We start from the raw sequence: 23,755 nt of genomic DNA on the forward strand, positions 1-23,755 counted from the left end.
CTTCCTCATGGATACTAGTTGGGTTTGTTTCTGCTGAGCCACAACAGGAGCTCCTGCTGATAATTATTAAGCGTGATTTAGCATGCACACGCTGCTGCTGCCTCTGATGACTGACATTTATTTTATTCAAGGCTGTCATGAATTCTTTGCTTGTATCTACTGGTGTATACAGTTATATTTAATCTTTAAGATTTCCGTGATATTTTTATTATCCTCATTTTACAAATAAGAAATAAAATGAGAAAACCTAAAAACATAAAAGTTAAGTAACTTGCTTATTGCATTCTCTCACAGAGAGTAATGTATACAGGATTTGAATCTAGGCATTTTGAGTCCAGAGTCTGTGATCTTGGGTTTGGTAAAGAGAAATAAATGAGGGGAAAAAAGTTACCTAGGAAGTCATAGGAATTGTGGATACTCATGCTTCTGGAGGAATATAAGAGGCGTTTCCAAAAGTGGGGGTGGTAGGATGAAGATTTTTTAAAACATCTTTTAATTTGTATGAGGATTCGATTGCTAGGATGCAGTTTCAGAAATGATTTTAGATTCCAGATTGTAAGGTTGAAGGAGGGGAATAGGTATAAATGAGAGAAGTAGTTGGATGACACCAAACGTGGTCCTAAATATCTCATTCCTTTGCCATTGTTTTATTGATAAGTGGCTGGGGAGTCTAGTTAATGATTTTGCACCCAATAAATCTAGGAAGATTTCCCTTCAGAGAGTGTTAATACATAGAATCTCCCAGAATATAATCTCTGAAGACTTACTTGAAGCAGTTAAAGAGTTGTGAGATGGCTGTTCAACAGGTTTGCTTTCTATGAGCAGAAAACCTAATGCAGAGTCTCAGCTTCTCATGTCAAGCCTTTTCGTTTTTAGCACTGCATTTGTTGACTCTTTTGGACAGCCAGGAGAAAATAATGCTGGTTAGGGGTTACATTTCCTTTTAAAATTGAGGCGTATCTTATGAGCATGTAGAAACCCATGAATAAATACCAAGTAAAAAGCAGTGAATGATGAAAACATATACAAAATATACAGTTAATTCATATGTAGGATAAAAATTTTCCAGATGGCTGTTCCATTCCACTCTTTGATAGTACAGCCTTGCTTTTCTTGCTTCTATAAAACACAGATATATTTTGTCTTTATTTAATTAATTGAGGTAGAGTTTATGTACAATATTATGTAAGTTTCAGGTGTACAGCATAGTGATTCACAATTTCTAAAGGTTATACTCCATTTATAGTTATTATAAAATACTGGCTGTGTTCCCTGTGCTGTACAATATATCCTTGTAGCTTATATATTTTATACACAGTAGTTTCTACTTCTTTTTTTGGTTTGTTTTTTTGGGTTTTTTTGTCTTTTTGCCTTTTTTAGAACCGCACCCACGGCATATGGAGGTTCCCAGGTGAGGGGTCTAATCGGAGCTGTAGCCACTGGCCTACACCAGAGCCACAGCAACGCGGAATCCAAGCTGCGTCTTCGACCTACACCACAGCTCACGGCAATGCCGGATCCTTAACCCACTGAGCAAGGCCAGGGATCGAACCCGCAACCTCATTGTTCCTAGTCGGATTCATTAACCACTGAGCCACGACGGGAACTCCAGTAGTTTTTACTTCTTATGTATTTTATATTTAAATGTGATTTTCATAAAACTATGTTTTTGTAAATGTTTGATAGCCTGTAAGTTGAGAAACTTAATTGTTCATAGTAGTCAAAATATTTAAAATTAATTAAATACTTAGAAAATTAAGATTTACAGTTATTTAATAGATGCATTCACTTTAGGGAGTCTTTGGATGACAATTATTATTGCTTTTGTAGATATTTTAAAAATTATATTTGTAGTCATAATTATTGAGGGATATGATAGGAAGTTGTAACAGAATGATTCCATATTGAAAATGTTGCCCTTTAAATGTATAATGAAAGTTAGTTTTGTACACCAACTGCATTTTATCTAATGGTTTTAGTTGAACAAAATTATAAAATGGTTCTTTTTTAGTTCAAATATAAAATACATATGCCAATTTACAGAAAGTCCTAGTTTAGAACTATAGAAGTAAGAAAAGTTCTTTTAAAGGAGGTAGTATTTCCATAAATAGTTTATGAACATCACATAGCTTTTGGAGAATTTAGTTGCTCCGTTAAACATTTGTCTCTTTCTTTCTCACATTTAAAATTCAAAGGCTAAATGCATAAGAGCTGGCCATGTGAAGGGAATACGAACATCATTAAAGTTTGTGGTTAAGGTTTTTAGAAGTAAATATGTCTATTTATATAATTACCAAAGAATCTGAACTCTTCCTAATGCATTTTTTGACTATAAAAAATTTAACTCTATCTTAAGCAGTTCTTGACATGGGTGTTAGGAGACAAATAACTGATTTTGGGGCTCACTTATTCTAGAGGTTAGAATACATTCTTCACTACTTTTCTTGGGAAACAGTCTATTGTACTGCTTCTAATTTTTTCTAGATGAACTGTGATGCTTCCCATATTTTGAAGGACAAAGAAAATCTGAATGTCTCTGATTTTAAAAAGAATAGTACTATCATAAAATACTAAGACTAAGTAAATATGGTGACATGCCTACTTATGAGTGTTCTGTATTAGCCTGTATTACCTATTCTACTTTACAGTTGAACTATTGGGCACATTTTTTGAAGTATGATATGATAGCACTTTTATTAAAATGATTTATTTCAGTGGATAAAGAAAGCCAAAAATAAATATATTTGTTACAAGCACTTTACTACATCTATTGATAGTGTTCCTTTCTAGGTGTTACTTAAAAACAGATGGTTAGGAGTTCCCATCGTGGCTCAGCGGAAACGAATCTGACTAGCATCCATGAGGATGCAGGTTTGACCCCTGGCCTTACTCAGTGGGTTAAGGATCCAGCATTGCTGTGAGCTGTGGTGTAGGTTGCGGACGTGGTTTGGATCCCATGTTGCTGTGACTGTGGTATAGGCCAGCAGCTACAGCTCTGATTGACCCCTAGCCTGAGAGAGAACCTGCATGTGCCACAGTTATGGCCCTAAAAAGACAAAAATAAAATAAAATAAAATAAATACATGCATACATACATACATACAGATGGTCATATCTTCAAGTAACCAGATTTTAAATTTGGGGAATTCTGGTGGTTCAGCTTAAGTATGTAATGGTGTGTTTTAGGTGCTAGGTATTATTACTCATTGTGTAGAATCTCTCTCTTCAGGGTTGTACCAGTGCAGAATGTTAGTGTTACTAAGGTTCACACTGAGTCTTTGTGTGCACGTATGTGTATGTTTTAACTAGAATATGAGATAGATCAACTGGCTAATTATTAATGTAGTATATTACAAAAAAATTAGAAAATAGAAAAAATGAAAGCATATCACTCTTATTTCAGTACACTTCCATTTAGCCTTTTCTCAATCCTTATGTTATTGTAATCATAATGGTACCTATAATTTTGTGTGCTCCTTTTTTTCTTTATGTAGCATTGTATTAGGAGTACTTTTACATATTGCTAAAGTACTAACATATTTTAGTGGCTTTGTCAGAATGCATGTACATCATTAACCATCTCCCTGTTGATCAACATGTAGATTATTTTTTTTCAGTATTATGAATAATACCATTAACAACTTTGTAATACAGCTTATTCTTTGATTTTTTTTCCCCCCTTAGGATAAAGTTAAATATAGCCATTACAAAAGAGAACCCACATTATATACTAATACCCCCCCCAGACTCTACCCCATTAAAACGTTCTTTTCTACAGTTAGGCAAAATGAATAAAATATTCTGCCTAGAAAAGTTTCTAGAGTATACTAACTTTCATAAATCCTGTTACCCTTTCATGAACCTTCCCTGTCTTTGCAGAAGTTGTGTGTTTTAAATGATTGGCTGCATTTTAAAATGTAGATTAACTCATAACATTCTTTGCTTTTTTTAATTGTCATATCGTGTTTATGCAGGAAACAAGTTTTTATTCATTTGTATAGTATAGGCCTGATTTACCAAAGGCATTCAGTAGAACGTATGTATTTGAAGGACCCTTTAAAATAAGAGTTTATATGTATTTATATAATGTGTAAGATTTATGCATATTTACATAACAAAAATCACACAAGTAAGTGCTTTGTTAGTTACCGATAATTTATGTAATAAATAGTGTTTTCTTGGAGTCTTAAGTCTCACAAAACATCTTATTTTTGTGCATCCACACATGCCAATAAGTGAATCATGGTGCCTTTCCCAAGCCTTGTATGAACAGGACTGGGGTAAGGGCTATTTTTTTTTCTTAACATGGGTACTTAGAATAAGCTTTACAAAGAAAATTCCATGTTTCTCAGGCAAAAAAGTATGAATTGAAGTAGAATTTAAGTATGCCATGTTAGGTAAGGAATATGTATACATTTGACACTGAATGAACATCTGATGGGAAAATTTATTACCTTAAGTGGAATTAGATTTTGATTTAATAGAGATTATTTATTTAATAATCACATATTTGTAAGTGCTTGATACATTTCTATAATAGTAGCTGTGCATCCATATCTATTTTCCTTTTTTTCTTTTTTGGCTACCCCACGGCTTATGAGCTCCAGGCCAGGGATTAGATGGGAGCCGCAGTTGTGACCTGCTCCACAGGTGTGGCAACACTACATCATTTACCTACTTGCCAGGTCAGGGATCAAACCTTCATCCCAGTGCTCCAGAAACACTGCTGATCCTTTTGTGCCACAGCAGGAACTGCTCATCCATATCTTTAGAAAGTCATTATCACCCACTACTTATTTATGTCCCTGGCAATGTCTCTGTTACTGGACAGCATCAGCAGTTAGAAGGACACATTTCTTTGCTGCAGACTCATATTTTCAGTATAATTAAATTTATTTAGCTTTAGCCTAATTTTCAAGATCAGCCTGATGTTTTCGAAGTATTTGATAAATAAATTTACATGATTAAATGAAAATTTAGATGGATCCATAAAAATCTTAAATGTCAAAGTGTAGTTAATCCTTAGAGTGACTCTCATTATATATTTTGGGAAGTGGCTTGAAAAATAGATTTCCATTGCTACTGTGACATTTATTAAATTTCTGAAGGCCGTGACCTATAAGTATTGCACTATCTGGTTTATGCCACTGGGTGGTGGTATGGTGGTATTATTTTATTTTCATTTATATAATCTTTAGATCAGTGGTTTTCAAACTTTTAATCACAGGGACCTCCTTATACTCTTAAAGCTTACTGAGTTTTTGTTTATGTGGTTGTATGGATTGATGCTTATTATATTAGAAATTAAAGCTAAACCATTCAAAAAATTGTTTAGTTCATTTAAAAATAACAATTATAGGAGTTCCCATTGTGGCTCAGCAGGTTAAGAACCTGACAGTGTCCAAGAGGATGCAAGTTCGATCCCTGGTTTTACTTAGGATGTTAAGGATCTGGAGTTGCCACAAGCTGCAGTGTAGGTCACAGATGTGGCTTGGATCTGGTGTTGCTGTGGCTGAGGCGTAGGCTGGCAATTGCAGCTCCGATTCAACCCCTACCCTAGGAACTTCCTTATGCTGCAGGTGTAACCCTAAGAAGAAAACAATAAAATAACAATTATATACCTGTTACTTATAAGTATAAATACTTTTATGAAAATTACCTGTATTTCCCAAAACACAATTTAGTGTGAAGAGTGGCCTTGTTTTACATTTTTGCTTGTCTTATTGTTTAGCTTAATAGAAGGTCTATTAAATTTTTCCTAGAAATATTTCAAAGTGTTTTCTGGCTTTTCATGCCTGTTTGTACATGGTCTGTTATGATAGTTACTTTGGTTGAAATATATGAAGAAAATCTGCCCTCATGCAGATGGGTATTTAGAAACAAGAGGACCTCATAGACCCTCAGAAAGAAAGGGTCTCAGGACCCTAAGATTTTTAGACCACACTTTGAAAACTGGTGCTCTAGATTTTTGCTTTTATTCATAAAAGAGCCTTGATGATTGGCTGGGAATTCTGATAAATAAAATTCCTTTGGTTGTTTTTTTTTCCTGTTAATTTGCATTTTATTCATTTTGTAGTACTACCTGTGGGTTTTTTTTTTTTTTTTTTTTTTTTTTTTGGTTTTATACCATATGCATTTTAGCAGCTTTTTGCTGAGGTAAAGAAATAGTCACCGGCTTTCTTAATTCATTCTGGATGTTATTAATCAGCTCCTTAGTTAATCCAGAGGTTGGCAGCCTTTCCATATTTCTGCCTCTTTTCTTATTCCCTTCAGAGGGAGCAGAGTGGGTCTTGTTATTTTTATAGTAAAGTGTCCTCCAGGACAGCACAACAAAACAGTAATGCTGCCTGGAATCTCAGAATTCTGGCATTTGTTATTATGATCGGTTAGGAGGTTTGGATGAGGAGGGGGAAAGGTAGTGATGCAGCAAAAGCAGATGCCACATTTCTTCCCTGCTTAGAGGATGAATTCTTTTATATCCCTACCCCGCTCCACCCGCCCCTTGCTTCTTCAGCAGTCTTTTTGTGAAATATTTTCTTTCCATCAACCAATGCCTAGCATATGCCTGGCAGATGACAAACATTTAATAAATACATGCTGAATGAATGGTTGGATTTTTGAGCTGTAGATCGCCAACCTTTCTCCTGTAACTCTTATGGTGAGCATGTGTCCATTTTTATAATTCCTGTGGATTTGAGCAAACCTTGAACCTTGACTGAAGGGGGAAGTGAGGAGCTAGCAATAAAAGAACTGCCCTGTGTTTTTCTTAACTGATAGAGGACTGTTCTTAAGGTCTATTAAATTTTTCCTAGAAATATTTCAAAGTGTTTTCGTTTTTGTTTTTTTGAAACAAAAATTGCCTGAGATACATTGAATTTTGCTTTGGAAGAACACAATGTGTTCTTGCAACATTTGGCGGCAGTTTGTGCTTAGCCTTCTTGTTGACGTGTGCTGTGACCATGGTTTCCCTGTGCACTCTTGCATGTTGGCAGAAGACTTGTCAGCCGGGGCTGATGCACGCTTTCTTTCTCCCCACTCACTTACCCTCTGTTGGTAATTGGAAGATGAGTTATGCAGACATTTGGAACATACTTCTATAGTACTCACATTAAAATCCTAGCAGAGTTTCATTTTGGTAAGAGAGGGGAATTCACTTTTAGACTATTACAGTCTTTGGACACCACTTTACTGTATCTGGTGGTTGCAGGATCAGAAGGTGAGATGTTTCTGCTTAGAAAGTAAACTCTCAGTATATCCTCCTTCTACATTGAAATGGGCCTCATTGTTGGAGGCAGACTTCCTGTAAGGAAGTGGCTTCAGGTATGGTACAGTGTAGAGTGGGTTTGAAATAAGTTTTCTCTAAGTGGATATGGATATAGAAATGTGTTTTACTGCCTTTTTTCATTTTATTTTTTATGAGTACTTAACTTTTCATAAAATGGCATGGAGTAGAAAGCAGTGAGTTTTTGTGTGTCTGTCAGAGGTATAACATGCTGCATTTTGTTGAGAGTTAAATGCCATCAGTAATTGATTGGTTCAGATATCCTTGTTTAGTAAGATATATTATTGCTCAGCTGAGCTTGAACAATGTCAGCATTTTTAGTTTTAAAAAATAGTGCAAGGTAAGATTGTTCTTTAAATGCTGTATATTCAAGTTGATTTATCATTTAAGGGAAAAGCTTGGATGACTCAGTTCTTGAATCTGAATGAGGATGTTGAATTAAGAGTCTCAAAGGTGTCATTTTAGGTATAAAATTATATGGTTCTCTGACAAGGTGGCAGAAGTAGGAAGAAAGGATTAAATTTTGATGAAAAGAACTGTGGAACCAGTTCTACCTTAATCATTGTGTGATAGATACTCAAGTGACTTAGGAAAACTATTTCAGTGGATTAAACGCTAAAATTAGAATATAATAAAGGGGATTATACTAAAATTTACTGAGTATGGTTAGAAAACTTAATCATTGGAAAATTATATCTAAATAGGAACCTCGTGGCATAGATTTTTCTTATTGTTTGAGAAAGTAAGAGCACTATGTCTTTTTGTACTGGACTGGATTGTGGAATTTAAAAAATGAAAACAAAAGAAAATTCACTTGGTATTGATTCTGTATAGCTTAGTTTTATTTTACTTCATTGACAAAAGTTTTTCATTTACAATTCTGTCCTGCAGGAAGAATATCAAAACTGTCTTCAGGTTCTCCAGAGTCTGGTTTAAGATATTTCTGTGAAGTGCTTAGAAGTGCTAAAATATAATTTTATACACTGAATCATAGCACTAATGAAAAGATGCTGATGACATCCAACCATTAAAATGTCATTCCTTTTTTCCATTTTTCTCTTGCCCAGATTTAAACCTTCAGCATAGACTAAGAAGTAAGCACTCTGTTACAGAATTACTTTCCCATAATTGACCACTTTACTTTAGTGATTTTTAAGAAACTAGGAAACTAATTTCTTGTTAGTAGCAAGAGATGTTTCTTGATGCTGACACTAGAATTTACAGTAAAAGAATATCTAACTAAAATTAAGACAGCATTTTCCTTTAAATATTTTATTTACTAACATTTATGTTTAAGGATTATCATTTTCATGTTTGCAGGGAAATACAAGTAAACTTAGAGTAAGAATCTTTAAAAATAATTTCAACTAATATGGTTTTGAAATTTAGACCTTATTTGAGCTATGGTTTTATATTTTGGGGTATATAAAATGAATAAATTGGATAGATTTTTTAAATGTCAAATACATGGTTACCAGAGAAGTTTTTGTTTGTTTTTAAATCTTAAGCAGGATTTCCCATTGTGGTTTGGTGGGTTAAAACCTGATGTTGTCTCATTGAGGTTGCCGGTTTGATCCCTGGCCTCGCTCAGTGGGTTAAGGATCTGGTGTTGCTGCAAATTGTGGTGTAGGTCGTAGATGTGGGTCAGATCTGGTGTTGCTGTAGCTCTGTCGTAGGTGTGCAGCTATAGCTGTGATTCCACCCTCACCTGGGAATTTCCATATGCTGCAGGTACAGCTTTAAGAAGAAAAAAAAGAGAAGGGAAAAAAGAAAAGACAATATTGAGCAAAGTAAATTGTGTTTCTCAACTGTTACCAGAATTCAGCTTTCTGTAGCCTTCTTTTGCACAATTTGCCATTAAGAAAATGGTTTAGAACATGTTTGTTTTTAGGTACGCAACCCCTCTGCCCAAACCACTATTTGTTAAGTCAAATTGTGGTTAATATAGGGGCTTTTTTATGAGATACCATAGGTTGAAGTTCTGTATTTCTTATACCACTGGGAGTGAAAATACTACACATGTTAATGAACTGTCTCCTTTGGATATATGTTTCTTAAAAAGATTCAAAACTCATCTTGAAAATTTATGTTTTATTTATAGTCCATGGTAAAGGAAAGTCTAGTGTCTTCTGTGAGGACTAAAGGAAATAGTGTAGGATAATAACAGCAGTAGGATTTTTCACAGGATATTATTATGCCAGTAGAGAGAAAGGGGAAGAGGAGAGAGAGTGAGAATGGGTGTGTGTTTGCACGCATACATATATAATGCACACCTGCATATGCAAATACATAACACACACATACATGTATACACAAATAGACATAAACACATACACACATATATATTTTTGGTGTCAAGTTAACTAGCTGTTGCACCCATCCTATCTGATTTTTTGAGGTTAGGTAAGATGTCCTTAAAGAGCTTGATAGTGTAACATCTATCTTAGCCTAGATGATTATTTTTTCAAGGCCTGAATTCTTATTTCACCTAAGAATTCCCTGCTGGCAGTGCTCTTTTAGACATTTAGAAGAAAAAAAAAATTGGTAAAGATTTCTTTCTAGTTAACCACCCTAATTTGAAAGTTACATAAGTAGTAGGTTTCATTTCAGAATACACTGTTTAAATATGTGATTTAACTAGTAATTTTTTTTTAAAACCCTGCTTTTATTATATGGTTAAGAGGTTTTTAAAAATAAGAATAGTTAAAGAATATTCTTTTCATTCTTAAAACTGTCCTAGTGAGTGTACAATAGTATTACCTAATTACTGATAATAGATAAGAACTGCATTGCAAACAAAAAAGCAATTGTAATTATGTCTTATAGAAATAGGTACAAGTCTTCATTTCTTTGAATTTGCTATCCATTAGGACGCCTGTGGGGGAGAATTGGCAGTCCTAAGTAATTTGATATTTTTTCTAACTTATGAGCTTAAGTTTATAAAAGCAGTCTTTAAGATCTGAATCCAGAACTCAATGACCAATTGGTTTCAGTGGACTGAACATTTCTTGTGGCTTGGTTGAACTACTCAAATATCTCTTGGCTTAAAACAATGGTGAATTTTTTAACCTGTCCTGCTACTGCTGCTCTTAGTTCCCACAACTTGAATGTAAAGCACTTTAGCTCAATGATAGTATTTCTTGAGATACTTGTTTTCTGCTGTTTTCATTATAGCTTTTGAGGAACTTGAGAAAGCCTTGAGTACAGCCCAAAAAACAGAAGAAGCACGGAGAAAAATGAAAGCAGAAATGGATGAACAAATAAAAGCTATTGAAAAAACAAGTGAGGAGGAACGTATCAGACTTCAACAGGAATTAAGTCTCGTGAAACAGGAGGTTGTTGATGTAATGAAAGTAAGAGTAATTCTAGATTCAAATGGGCTACAGCAATTTTGAAACTTGGTCTTATGCCTTTCCTACACTGTTTGACAGTAAAGGAGAGTAAATTTGTATTTTACACCTTGAGCATTTCATTATGGTCAGGTTATAGGAAAAAAGCACTTTGATAGAGAAAGTAATGTTATCTTTTAGGATATTCTTCCCAGAGATAGTCTCTGCATATAATTTCTCTTCTACGTTTAATCTTCTCTTTAATTTTTTTTTTAAACGCAAATGTTGGCATGTTATTTACACTGCTCTACATTTTGCTTTCCAGTTAAAAATCTGTCTTGGAGATTGTTATGTAGTATTGAATTGATAATTACTCCCATTTGTGACTGTTCAGGATTTCACTTTATGAATAGTTCATAATTTAATCAGTCTTCATCTGAAGGATATGTAAGTTTTCTTTTTTTTTTTTTATTTTGGCTGCACCCACAGCATGTGGAAGTTCTAGGACCAAGGATCAAACCCTCACCATAGCTATAACCAGAGCCATAGCAGTGACAACACTGGATCCTTCACCCATGAGCCTCCAGGGAACTCCTACGTTTTTGTTTTTTTATTCTTGGAAATTGTGAATATCCTTATCATATGTGCTCACATGTGTTTCTTTAGAATAGATTCCTAGAAGTGGAATATTACTCCAGCAAACATTGTATGTTTTTAAAAAAATTTTTTTTATTATTTAATGAATTTTAAACATTGCGTATTTTTAATTATTGCATAGTTGCTGCAAGCTTGATGGAGGACAGCTTATACTCATAGGTGATGTATTAGAATATATTCCCCCCCCAAAGATGATGTTACCTGATTTTTTTATCTTTCCAAACTTAAAAAAATGACATCATTGTAGTTTTAAAATGCATGTCTCTTACCAATATGACAAACAGGTTTCTGTATGTTTGCAAGGAATTTATAGTTTTCCTTTTTCAATTGCCTGATCAAATCCTGTATCTTTTCTTCCTATATCTTTTCTACTCTTGGGCTGTTGGTCTTTTTCTTATCGATTTGTAGAAGCTTTTTTTTTCTTTTTTAAAATTTATTTATTTTTCCGCTATACAGCATGGGGGCCAAGGTACACTTACATGTATACATTTTTTTTCCACCCTTTGTTCTGTTGCAATATAAGTATCTAGACATAGTTCTCAATGCTACTCAGCAGGATCTCATTGTAAATCCATTCCAAGTTGTATCCGATGTATACAGAATTAGCCCTTTGAAGCTAATGAGATGCTTTTATCCAGATAATTTCTTTCATTTTTTAATTTGTTGATCTTGTTTATGATTTGGTTTGGGAGGTTTTGTTTGGTTTTTGTTTTTGCTTTTTTTTTTGGCTACACAGAAAGTTTTCTTTTCTTTAGATGCTGTCTGGATTTCTCTTCAGCTTTAAAAAATACCTTCTCAATTGAGATTTTTTAAAAATTGTGTTTTTTTTCACCTGACACTTTTATGCTTTCATTTTTTTGTGGTTACATCTTTGATCCAACCAAAATTTATTTAGTGTGAGAAGTGAGATAGGGAATCCAACTTAAATTATTTTCCAGATGACTACCAAGTAGCCTTCAAATCATTTCTTTAATAACCCATGTTTTCCCCTCTGATATGCCATACTGCCTTTTATTACGTACTGAATTATTGTGGTGCTACATGTAGGTTTTCTGGATTCTCAGTGCTTATGTTACACTGCTTTGTCTGACCATGTGCTGGTATTACACTAATGCTAGTTTGATAATAAGTTCTAGTTTTAGAATATGTTCTACTATTTGGTAGCCTTTCCTTATTACTCTTGCTTTTCAAGAGATCAGCTATTCTTGCATGTTTAGTTTGTCTGTGGGCCTTCCCCCATTCTGTTGGTAGTTTTATTTGATTATATTACATTTTAAAATTTATTTAGGGCAATTTGACCTTTTTATAAGATTGAGTCTTCCTAGTCGAGAAAAGACAAGACCAATACTTTTTAATAACTAGTAGTACTTGCCTGGAAAGCTTAGCCTAATTGGATTGGTGCAGCCAGGGTCCCTTGACCATGGTGGAGGGCCCTCTCTGAGTGTTCTTGTCCCTCCTGCCATGCCTCCCCATCCTGACTGCTGAGGAACATCTTTGTAAAATGTGAAATTGGAGCTTCAAACCCATAGGACTGACTATTATAGCAGCAGCTCTCCTTGTCTTAAAATGATGAGCAACATTTTACTGGTTTTTCTTTCAACTGTCAAGAGTTCAGTAACTTTTGATTAACGTGGGACATATGTTCTGATTTTTCCTTGTAAGAAGCTATTAGCTTGATGATTTAGCTGTAATAAAGAATTAGTTGTAGAGTTACATACTTTATTCTGGGTGTTTCATTTTAATTATCTGGCTGATTTTCAGAAATCCTCAGAACAAATTACCAAATTACAGAAACGTCATGAAGAGGACCTGGCCAGCAAAGACCAGGAACTGGCTGAGAAGTTTCAGGCCCAAGAAAGGGAATTTCAGGAGCAAATGAGAGTAGCCCTTGTGAGTACCTGTTTTGTTTTTGCTATAGGTAAAAACATTACCACACTATAAAGTTGTCATCCCCTCACACCTCCTCCCAGCTGAAGGTCAGACTACTGGCAGCCTTGACCATTGAGTATGCCAAGAGGATTGGCTGTAGTCAGGAATGAGGCTGTCAGAGTTTGTTAATTTAGAATTGTCTGAAAATTAAATTTTCTAATCTTATAAGCTTTCATTAATCAGTTTGTATATCATTCCTCTCACCCTGGCTATAGGCTGTGATTACGGAGAAGTAAAAGGATAGATAGATTAATTGGAGCACTGAACCAGTGACTGCATAATTTAGGAAGAATGTCTAAAAACTCACCAGACTGAATGTATCAGAGTTTAAGGCTCAGAAAATTTGCCTAAATGCATTTTAAAGAATAAAGAATGAAAATGACCAAGTAGTTTTCATTTTCAGTAGAATAATTTCAGTAATTTTTAATCCATATGCTGTTTAAAAAAATAAAATTAAAAACTGATTGAAGGATGTTCCCGCTGTGGCATGGTGGGTTAAGGATTTGGAATTATCTCTACAGCGGCTTGGGTCACTGCTGAGGCACAGGTTTAGTCCTCAGCCGAACTTCCGTATGCCATGGTGCGGCCAAAAAAGAAAAAACAAAAACAAACAAACAAAAAGCTGACTGAACTGATTAAAACAGTAATCACAAAAGCAAAGATAAGGAAGATATGTTGGAATAGTACAATTTCAAAGTTTAAACAAAAAATACCTTTTCTTGAATTATGAAAAACCTTTTATATGTCACTTTGAGAAGTGTTAATGCTGAAAATGTAGTTTATTATTTTTATATGAAATTATAACCTGTAAGGTAATATGTATAATTAAAAAATACTTTCAGTGTGAAAAGATGAGGAATAGTTGGGTTTTTTTTTTTTTTTCTTTTTAGGGCTGCTCCTGTGGCACATAGAAGTTCCCAGGCGAGGGGTCTGATCAGAGCTGTAGCCGCTGGCCTATGCCACAGCCAAAGCCATAGCAACTTGGGATCCAAGCCATGCCTGCAACCTATATCATAGCTCACGGCAATGCTGGATCCCACTAAGGGAGGCCAGGGATCCAACCTGCGTCCTCATGGATACTAGTCAGGTTTGTTACCACTGAGCCACGATGGGAACTCTGAGGAATAGTTTTTATAATTTCATTACTATTTTACTATTATTATTATTATGTTTTGCTTTTTAGGCCTGCACCTGCAGCATATGGAAGTTCCCAGGCTAGGGGTTGAATTGGAGTTGCAGCTGCCAGCCCATGCCATAGCCATAGCAACACAGGATTTGAGCCATGTCTGCAACCTACACCATAGCTCATGGCAACCCCAGATTCTTAACGCACTGACTGAGACCAGGGATTGAACGCACATCCTCATGGATATTTGTTGGATTCGTTTTGCTGAGCCACAATGGCTACTCCCAATTTTTATAATTTTAATTTCCTTCCCTTTACACATTTTTTTTTCACTGTATCGGATCTGGGGCTCTTAGAATTTACAGCCTCAGGGATCCTTGAACTGAGTCAGGGAGTTCTCTCATCTTTGTGGGGCTAATAGGCACATGGATTGTAGTGCCGTTGGCTGAGGTTAGTTGCCTGCCCTTTTTTTTTTTTTTTTTAAAATGATTTTTATTTTTTCCATTATAGTCGGTTTATAGTGTTCTCTCAATTTCTATTGTACAGCAAAGTGATGATCCAGTCATATATATAATTTTTTTCCCCTCAAATTATCCTTCATCATGTTCCATCACAAGTCAGGAATAATTTAAAGTAGTTTATAAGACTGCTTAAAAACTATAACAGGACAGCATAAACTTAAAATAGGGGCAAGGAAATTAGGGAACAATGATGGACCCTAAGGACATAAATGAAGCTGGGAATGATGCTAAAAATACCTGTCGTAAAGACCTGCTATGCGATTTCATGGTAGAGTAATTGGCCTTTGGAGATACTGAGCCTTGAACATTGGCCTTGTTTATACTGTATTTTGGAAACTGAGATATTTGGACATATTCTGACTAGTGAGCACAGGATCCAGACACACATGGAGCACACGTATGTGCCATACACTTGCCCTCTTCCACTCCCCATTCTACCTGGTTTCTCAAAGAAGTGAGCTTGGATTTGAAGTCAGAATTCAACAAGCTATTAAAATCTCCTCTTATGTAGATTTAAAATGTAGTTTACATTTAACAATGTAATATGTTTAAACTGGTATTTAAAATAAAAACTAGTATGTTCTTATCAGTCTACAATATGGTACAAAATCTTTCCTGAAAGCAATAGCTTTACCAGAGTGTAATGGAGTGAAAATATTGCTGTTGGCAGCATGAAATATGCTAAAATATGTTGTTGGCAGCATGAACCCTGAGCATAGGTATAGATAAGTATACTTAGCTGGAGTCCAAAGCTGCAAAATGTGAAAAGTGCTCTCTAGAGCTTCTCTTTTCAAAACAGTAAACACTTTTAATATGAATGTTGACATACACTAAGGATAATCAAAGACAGCTTTTCAGGATTGATGGGCCTAGATCATCTGAAGAGTTACGGAGGTTTTATAGATGTTTCCTTGATCTAATCTATATAGTCACATGTAGTCTTCTGATTTTGATTTGCTTTTCCATGTGGGGCTCCTTATTAGAATGAGGTGTTTCTCACAAATTATATATAAGTGTACAATCTCATTTCTCAGTCTAGGGTTGAAATATCAAACTCTGGAGTGCAGAAGAGGTAGTAACAATTGTATGACCATGCACATTTAGTGATACTTTGTAAGACATTTTAAGTAGTGAAAAAAATTGGAGTTCCCTGGTGGCCTAGAGGTTAAAGATCCAGTGTTGTCACTGCTGTGGCATGGGTTCAGTCCCTGGCTCCAGAACTTCTGCATGCCGTGGGTGTAGCCAAATAAAAAATATAGTAGGGTTACTGGAACAAAATTTTTCATATCAATTGTAATTGTGACAAAGATTGGCTAGATCATGCCTCACTGCTGCAGATGAGAGTGTGGGAAGAGAAAGGTCATGATTCTGCCTAAATCTCAGGACTGGTGTACAGATCAAATGAAGTGAATGACTCCTATGGAAGTGATTTAAGAATATTGAAGAATCTACATGAGTCTAAGGTCCTCTTAATTGTTTTTGGCACAGGAAAAAAGTCAGTCAGAATATTTGAAGATCACTCAAGAAAAAGAACAGCAAGAATCTCTGGCCCTGGAAGAGTTAGAATTGCAGAAGAAAGCCATCCTCACGGAGAGTGAAAATAAACTTCGGGACCTTCAACAAGAAGCAGAGACTTACAGAACTGTGAGTTTAAAAACTAGTCAGGTTCTAGAGCTGTGGAATTACTTGTGTACAAAAACTATTGTTATGTTTCTGTTAGTATAAAGTTGTAGAGAAGTTTCTGATTTAGATTTACATATATGTGCACTCCATTTTCAGATAGTAAGAGCTTTTCATGGGAGTGGTTTTGGTGTTGACTGCACAGTGCTTCTGACTCTGCCTTTCATTTGCTATTATTTCTGTCAGCCACCCTCTCTGATTCTCTGTACTCAAGGCTGTGCATCGTCTTTGCTCCACTGCTGCTCACCTTTCATTTTTAGGAAGTGTCCTCACTTTGTAGACTGCACTTGCCCTAACACTTTCTGGCCTGTTCAGCTTCATCTCATGCCATGTCTGAGCATAATTCATTCTCCATTTATATCACAGTTTAGTCACCTCATTGCTCTGTTTTTACATTTAACTTTCCCCAGTTTTCCCATTTTAAAAAATGGCCCCATAATGAGCACATGTCTCAGTGTGCACAATTTTAAGGCCCTCTGGCCTTCCCCTTAACGGCATATGAAATGTTTGAATTATTTTGAATAAAATGACTGATGTTATTAGACTTTTTAGCCTTTTTGCTCTGATTTAGACAGTGAAACAGTCACACTTCTCTCCATATTTCTAAACTATGTTTTATTTTCCCATTTCCAACATTTATGTAAGGCAGCATAGTAGAGGGGATTGGGTCCTCAGAAGGCCTGAATTTCCATACCTGTCACATGAATAGATTGAAGTTGGTAATTTTTTTTTTTTTTTTACTTTTCTAGGACCGCTTCCACAGCATATGGAGGTTCCCAGGCTAGGGGTCTAATTGGAGCTGTTGCTGCTGGCCTACGCCATGGCCACAGCAAAGTGGGATCTGAGCTGCGTCTGTGACCTACACCACAGCTCACGGCAATGCTGGATCCCCAACCCACTGAGCAAGGCCAGGGATCAAACCCACAACCTCATGGTTCCTAGTCGGATTCATTAACCACTGTGCCACGACAGGAACTCCTGAATTTGGTAATTTCTTAAGACCTTTCCAGCTCTGAATTTCCTTTGCTCTTTCTTACTTAGCTCTTTTTCTTTCAGTCAAGATTGATATTTTCATGAGATAATAATTTTACTATTACTTTTTGTAAATTACATTGGTAAAATTGTATGAATTCCTCCTTTTGGAAAAAATCTAATTTTCTGGGTAAAAGCCAGATACGTTGCTTTTTTTCCAAAAAAAGAATACTATTATAGGCCTTTTAAAAAACAGAAAAAAATACCCATCTTTCTACCAACAGTTATTATTATCTACTTTATGATTTATTTATTTTTCAGTATTTATTCCGAGGATTTTGAAAATATAGATAGTTGAAATAGTTACCCAGGTAGTTGGAAAGAATCTGGAATCGTGAGTTGTGTAAAAAAATAGAATCTTTTCTTTATTACATCGTTCCTTTAGGAATTGAGCACATATTCTCTTTCCTTTCTAGTGTTTGGTATGATATGTAGAGTTTATCTAAATTTTAATCTTGAAGTAGGTATAGACATCATTTCATATATATCATTGCTGATAAAGAATATGTACCTTAATAAAAATACATCTGTTTTCATTAACAGAGAATTCTTGAATTAGAAAGTTCTTTGGACAAAAGCTTGCAGGAAAATAAAAATCAATCAGAAGAGTTAGCTATTAATTTGGAAGCTGAAAAAAATAAGCACAATAAAGAAATTACAATCATGGTTGAAAAACACAAGACAGAATTGGAAAACCTGCAGCATCAGCAAGATAGCCTTTGGACTGAAAAACTCCAAGTCTTAAAGCAAGAGCATGAGACTGAAATGGAAAAACTTAGAGAAAAGTTTGAGCAGGAAAAAGAAACATTGTTGAAAGACAAAGAGATTCTCTTTCAGGCCCACATTCAAGAGATGAATGAAAAGACTTTAGAAAAGCTTGATGTGAAGCAAACAGAACTGGAATCATTATCTTCTGAACTGTCAGAAGTATTAAAATCTCGTGACAAGCTGCAAGAGGAACTTTCTGTACTTAAGGATCAGGCAGATAGAGTGAAGCAGGAACTAGAGGCCAAGCTGGATGAACAGAAAAATGATCATCAGCAACAAGTTGACAGTATCATTAAAGAACAAGAGATGTCTATCCAGAGAACTGAGAAGGCATTAAAAGATGAAATTAATCAACTTGGGCTTCTTCTGAAGGAAAAGGACAAGCATTTGAAAGAGCATCAGGCTCAGGTGGAAAATTTAGAGGCAGATGTTAAAAGGTCTGAAGGGGAGCTCCAGCAGGCATCTGCCAAGCTGGAGCTTTTTCAGTCATTCCAGAGCAGCACACACGAGCAGGCCAAGGCATATGAGGAGCAGTTGGCCCAGTTGCAGCAGAAATTGTTGGATTCAGAAACAGAACGAATTCTTCTTACCAAACAGGTAGATGAAGTTGAAACTCGAAAGAAAGATATTTGTACTGAGTTAGATACTCACAAGATCCAGGTGCAGGACCTAATGCAACAACTTGAAAAACAGAATAGTGAAATGGAAGAAAGAGTGAAATCTTTAACACAGCGCTATGAGTCCCAACTTAAAGATAATAATGTAGAGCAGGAACAGACAAAGCAACTCTTACTGGAAAAGGAGAACATAATTTTACAAATGAGAGAAGGACAGAGCAAAGAAATTGAAATACTCCAACAGAAATTATCAGCCAAGGAGGACAGTGTCCATGTCTTGCAAGAAGAGTATGAAACCAAATTTAGAAACCAAGAAAAAAAGATGGAAAAAGTTAAGCAGAAAGCAAAGGAGATGCAAGAAACATTAAAGAAGAAACTGTTGGATCAGGAAGCCAAACTTAAAAAAGAGCTTGAAAATACTGCTCTGGAGCTTAGTCAGAAAGAAAAACAGTTCAATGCCAAAATTTTGGAAATGGCGCAGGCTAACTCAGCTGGAATCAATGATGCAGTGTCAAGACTGGAAACAAACCAAAAGGAGCAAATAGAAAGTCTTACTGAGGTACATAGGCGAGAACTCAATGATGTCATATCAGTCTGGGAAAGGAAACTTAATCAGCAAGCTGAGGAACTTCAGGAAAAACATGAAATCCAGTTACAGGAAAGAGAACAAGAGATAGCAGAACTGAAGCAAAAGATCCTTGTGTTTGGGTGTGAAAAAGAAGAGATGAGCAAGGAAATGGCATGGCTGAGGGAAGAAGGTGTGAAGCGGGACACAGTGTTAAAGGAATTACAGGAGCAGTTAGACCAGAAGGCTACTCACATGGATTCTCTCTCACAAAATGAAACTAACCTGAAAGCCAAACTTGAAAAGCTGGAGGTTGACTTGAATCACTCACTGAAGGAAAATACTTTTCTTCAAGAGCATGTAGTTGAACTGAAGACCCTGGCAGAAAAAGAGAAGCTTAAGATTTCTGAGTTGACGGAGAAGCTAAAAACCACAGACGAGGAATTCCAGAGTTTGAAAGCTTTACATGACAGAAGTAAGAAAAGCCTTGAAGACAGAAGCTTGGAGTTTAAGAAACTGTCTGAGGAGCTAGCAGTTCAGCTGGACATTTATTCTAAGAAAACTGAAGCCTTATTGCAAGCTAAAACAAAAGAGCTCATCAACATTAGTAGCAGTAAAATTAATGCCATTCTCTCTAGAATCTCCCATTGTCAGCACCACACAACTAAAGTCAAAGAGGCACTATTGAGTAAAACTTGCAAAGTTTCTGAATTAGAAATACAGCTAAGACAGCTAACAGAAGAGCAAAACACACTAAACAGTTCTTTTCAACACGCTACACATCAGTTGGAAGAAAAAGAAAGCCAGATTAAGAGCATGAAGGCTGATATTGAAGGTCTTGTAACAGAAAAAGAAGCCTTACAGAAGGAAGGAGGCAATCAGCAACAGGCCGCCTCTGAAAAGGAGTCTTGTATCACACAGTTGAAGAAGGAGTTATCTGAAAACATCAATGCTGTTACATTGATGAAAGAAGAGCTTAAAGAAAAAAAAGCTGAGATCAGCAACCTTAGTAAACAACTAACTGATTTGAATGCTCAACTTCAGAATAGTGTCAGCCTACCTGAAAAAGAAGCAGCCATTTCATCACTAAGTAAGCAGTATGATGAGGCACGACGGGAATTGCTAGATCAGGTGCAAGATTTATCTTTGAAAGTTGAAACTCTGAGTAAAGAGAAAACTTCTGCTCTTGAACAGGTAGATCATTTGTCCAGCAAATTCTCAGAATGGAAGAAGAAAGCGCAGTCAAGATTTACACAGTATCAGAATACTAATAAAGAACTGCAGATGCAGCTTGACTTAAAAGCAAAGGAAACCAGTGAAAAGGATGAGCAGATAACTTTATTGAGGGAAGACCTTGATCAGCAAAATAAAAAGTTTGAATATTTAAAGGGTGAAATGGAAGATAAGAAGAACGAGATGGCGAAAAAGGAATGTCATTTAGAGACTGAGTTAAAAACTCAAACAGCAAGAGTTGTGGAATTAGAGGAGCGTGTTACTCAGAAAACAAGTGAAATTGAGTTCTTAAATGAAGTTCTTAAAAATTGTAATCAACAGAAGGATACAGAACAGAAAGAAATGATGCAGAAACTTGAACACATTCAAGAGTTAGTAGAAGAAAAGGACAACAAGGTTAAAGAGGATGAAGAAAAAGTCTTAATACTTGAAAATCAAGCATCTGCCATGAAATCTGAACTTGAATCTATGAAGAAAGAATTGGAACAAGTGAATTCAAGTGTGAAAAGCAAAGCAGAGGAGTTAAAGGCTTTGGAAGATAGACTTGAGTCAGAAAGTGCTGCAAAATTAGCAGAACTGAAGAAAAAAGCTGAACAAAAAATTGCTGCCATCAAGAAGCAGCTGTTATCTCAAATGGAAGAGAAAGAACAGCAGTATAGAAAAGATAGAGAGAGCCAGTTGAGTGAGCTAAACACAAAATTGCAAGAAAGAGAGAGAGAAATTCACATCTTGGAAGAAAAGCTTAAGTCGGCGGGAAGTTCACCACAATCAGAAACATCACTTGTACCCAGATCAGCAGAAAACGTGGCAGCATGTACTGAGAAAGCAGAAACAGATTCCCAAGTCTGCATGCAGAAGATGTGTGAGGAAAAAATCAGTGTTTTACAAAGAAATTTAATTGAAAAGGAAAAGCTGTTGCAGAAGCTTGAGCAGGAAAAAGAAGAGACAGTTTCTTCTCATTCTGAAATGCAGTGCAAATACCAGGAGCTCTTAAAAAAGATAGAACACTCTGAAGCAAAGCAACATGAGGATCAAGTTATGATAAATTGTCTTCAAGAAGAACTTGAAGAAAAAAACAAGAAATATTCCTTATTAGTATCTCAGCATGTGGTAGAAGAGGGAGGTAAAAATAACAGAGGGGCAAAGCAGAACTTGGAATATGGGGTTGATGATGTCCAGAGAACCTTCCCTGAGAAGGACTTGACCTGTCAGATCTTGGAGCAAAAGATAAAAGAGCTAGATTCCTGCTTATTGAGAGAGAGGGAAGAACACAGAGTTGAAATCGAAGAGTTGACCTCACAATTTGAAAAATTACAGGCTTTACAACAACAGATGGATGGAAAAAATAAACCCACAGAAGTTTTGGAAGAAAGCAGTGAAGAAAAGGCCAAATCACATGTAGTCCAATCCGGAGTGCTTGGTAATGTGAAGACTGAGCACAATGACCTGGAGTTTAAATTAGCAGGGGCTGAGCAGGAAAAGCAGAAGCTGAGCCAGGAGGTTGTTAAACTGCAGAAAGATCTTCGAATGTTGCGGAAGGAGCACCAGCAAGAACTGGATATAATAAAGAAAGAATATGAACAAGAAATGGAAGAGAAAATCAAGTAAGTTTTTTTCAGTATGAGTATTTTTAAGGCAATCCCTCCTTAATGAAGTCCCTCTTTTTTTGTGCCTAATACAGTTGTGTTTCATCCATCTGAAGTATTAAACATAAGGCTAATAAATACTGTAGAGAAATAAATAGAGTAAGGCAAGAGGCAGAGTTATTCCATGTCCATTTAAGGGGACAAAAACCTTTTCTTACATATGAGATCATGGTTATTAGGTACATAGATAGCCCAGTAATTATTTTCTTTTTGTTTTGTTGTTTTTGCTATTAGCCTCATTATATATAGATATGTATGGTGAAAATTTTTAAGTGGAAAATAAAAATTCTCATATCCTCAGGACCATTCCCTGGAGTTTACTTGTCCTTTCATAGGTTTTCTGTGCCTGGAGACAGACACGCACGCACACACAAACATGCACTTGTACACGCACCCCTTAGAAACGTTTGATGCCCGGTGAGAACATACGATATACACTGATTGTGAAGACCAGGTTATTCTTTACAGCTTGTTTTTTGTGTGACAACAATTAGCTCTACATTTTTGTTACTCAGACAGGAGCAGGAAGATCTTGAGTTGAAGCACAATTCCACATTAAAACAGCTGATGAGGGAGTTTCATACACAGCTGGCACAAAAGGAACAGGAGCTGGAAATGACCATAAAAGAGACCATCGGTAGGTAAACTTTTAAATTCAATAAAAAGCAAATCAGAATCAGCAGAGACTATTTATCATTTAAGCTTATTCTTCTCATACTGTGCTAAGTGTTTTAAGTAATTATAAACTGGAGGAAAAAAGGATTCTTGCCCAAGAAAGTTGTCTTGTGGGAACCTGTGCCACCTGAAAGTGGCCTTGCTTTTACAGAGGGGTCGAGCAGATGGAAGAACCTGAAAGCATTAGCTAACTAATTACCTAATGAAGACACTTCTGCTTCAGGAGAAGTGTACACTTGATCGATTTGATCAGTTGATTTTAGTCAAATTTAATTTGGAACAGGAATTCTTACAGAAAATGGGATGTAGCTAATTCTTACCTAATGTGTTTCCTTTTATATGTCCATTTTTTATTTATTAGATAAAGCTCAGGAAGTGGAGGCTGAACTTTTGGAAAGCCATCAAGAAGAGACAAATCAGTTATATAAGAGAATCGCAGAGAAAGAAGATGATCTAAAAAGAACAGCCAAAAGATATGAAGAAATCCTTGATGTACCTTATTTTCTCTCTCTTGAAATTTAGCTGTAATAGGTTTCATGATAGTGCTAAAGAAGACTGGGCTTCAGATTTCTGGTTTTCTTAGTGTAGAGGGATTTTTGGGGAAGGAGCTCAATAGTATTCAAATTAGTTTTTCTCCACTGTTTGAAGATTTATAAGGAGTCTAATTGACTTCTGCCAGGGTTGTAGTTTTCTGA

The 23,755-nt window shown here is 35.8% G+C and overlaps 1 protein-coding gene across 12 annotated transcripts in view; it reads left to right on the forward strand.

Annotated features, from left to right (window-relative positions):
• The window catches only part of GOLGA4 (golgin A4), a 121,440-nt gene that overhangs the window by 61,397 nt on the left and 36,288 nt on the right, over positions 1–23,755 (forward strand). For 8 of the 12 annotated variants that reach the window (XM_084987693.1, XM_005652395.4, XM_084987695.1 and 5 more), the window contains 6 exons: positions 10,457–10,635; positions 13,030–13,158; positions 16,333–16,488; positions 18,100–22,343; positions 22,901–23,022; positions 23,422–23,552. In XM_084987693.1, the coding sequence (XP_084843819.1) occupies positions 10,457–10,635; positions 13,030–13,158; positions 16,333–16,488; positions 18,100–22,343; positions 22,901–23,022; positions 23,422–23,552 (4,961 nt within the window). The remainder of the gene's footprint in view (positions 1–10,456; positions 10,636–13,029; positions 13,159–16,332; positions 16,489–18,099; positions 22,344–22,900; positions 23,023–23,421; positions 23,553–23,755) is intronic. The other 4 variants (XM_084987699.1, XM_084987700.1, XM_084987703.1 and 1 more) reach the window with 1 other exon arrangement.

The sequence above is a fragment of the Sus scrofa genome, chromosome 13 (genome assembly GCF_054392235.1).
Source record: "Sus scrofa isolate SSC_HxYL_T2T_F1_AM1 chromosome 13, Sscrofa_HxYL_maternal_Yorkshire_Landrace_v2.0, whole genome shotgun sequence".
Taxonomy (NCBI): Eukaryota; Metazoa; Chordata; class Mammalia; order Artiodactyla; family Suidae; genus Sus; species Sus scrofa.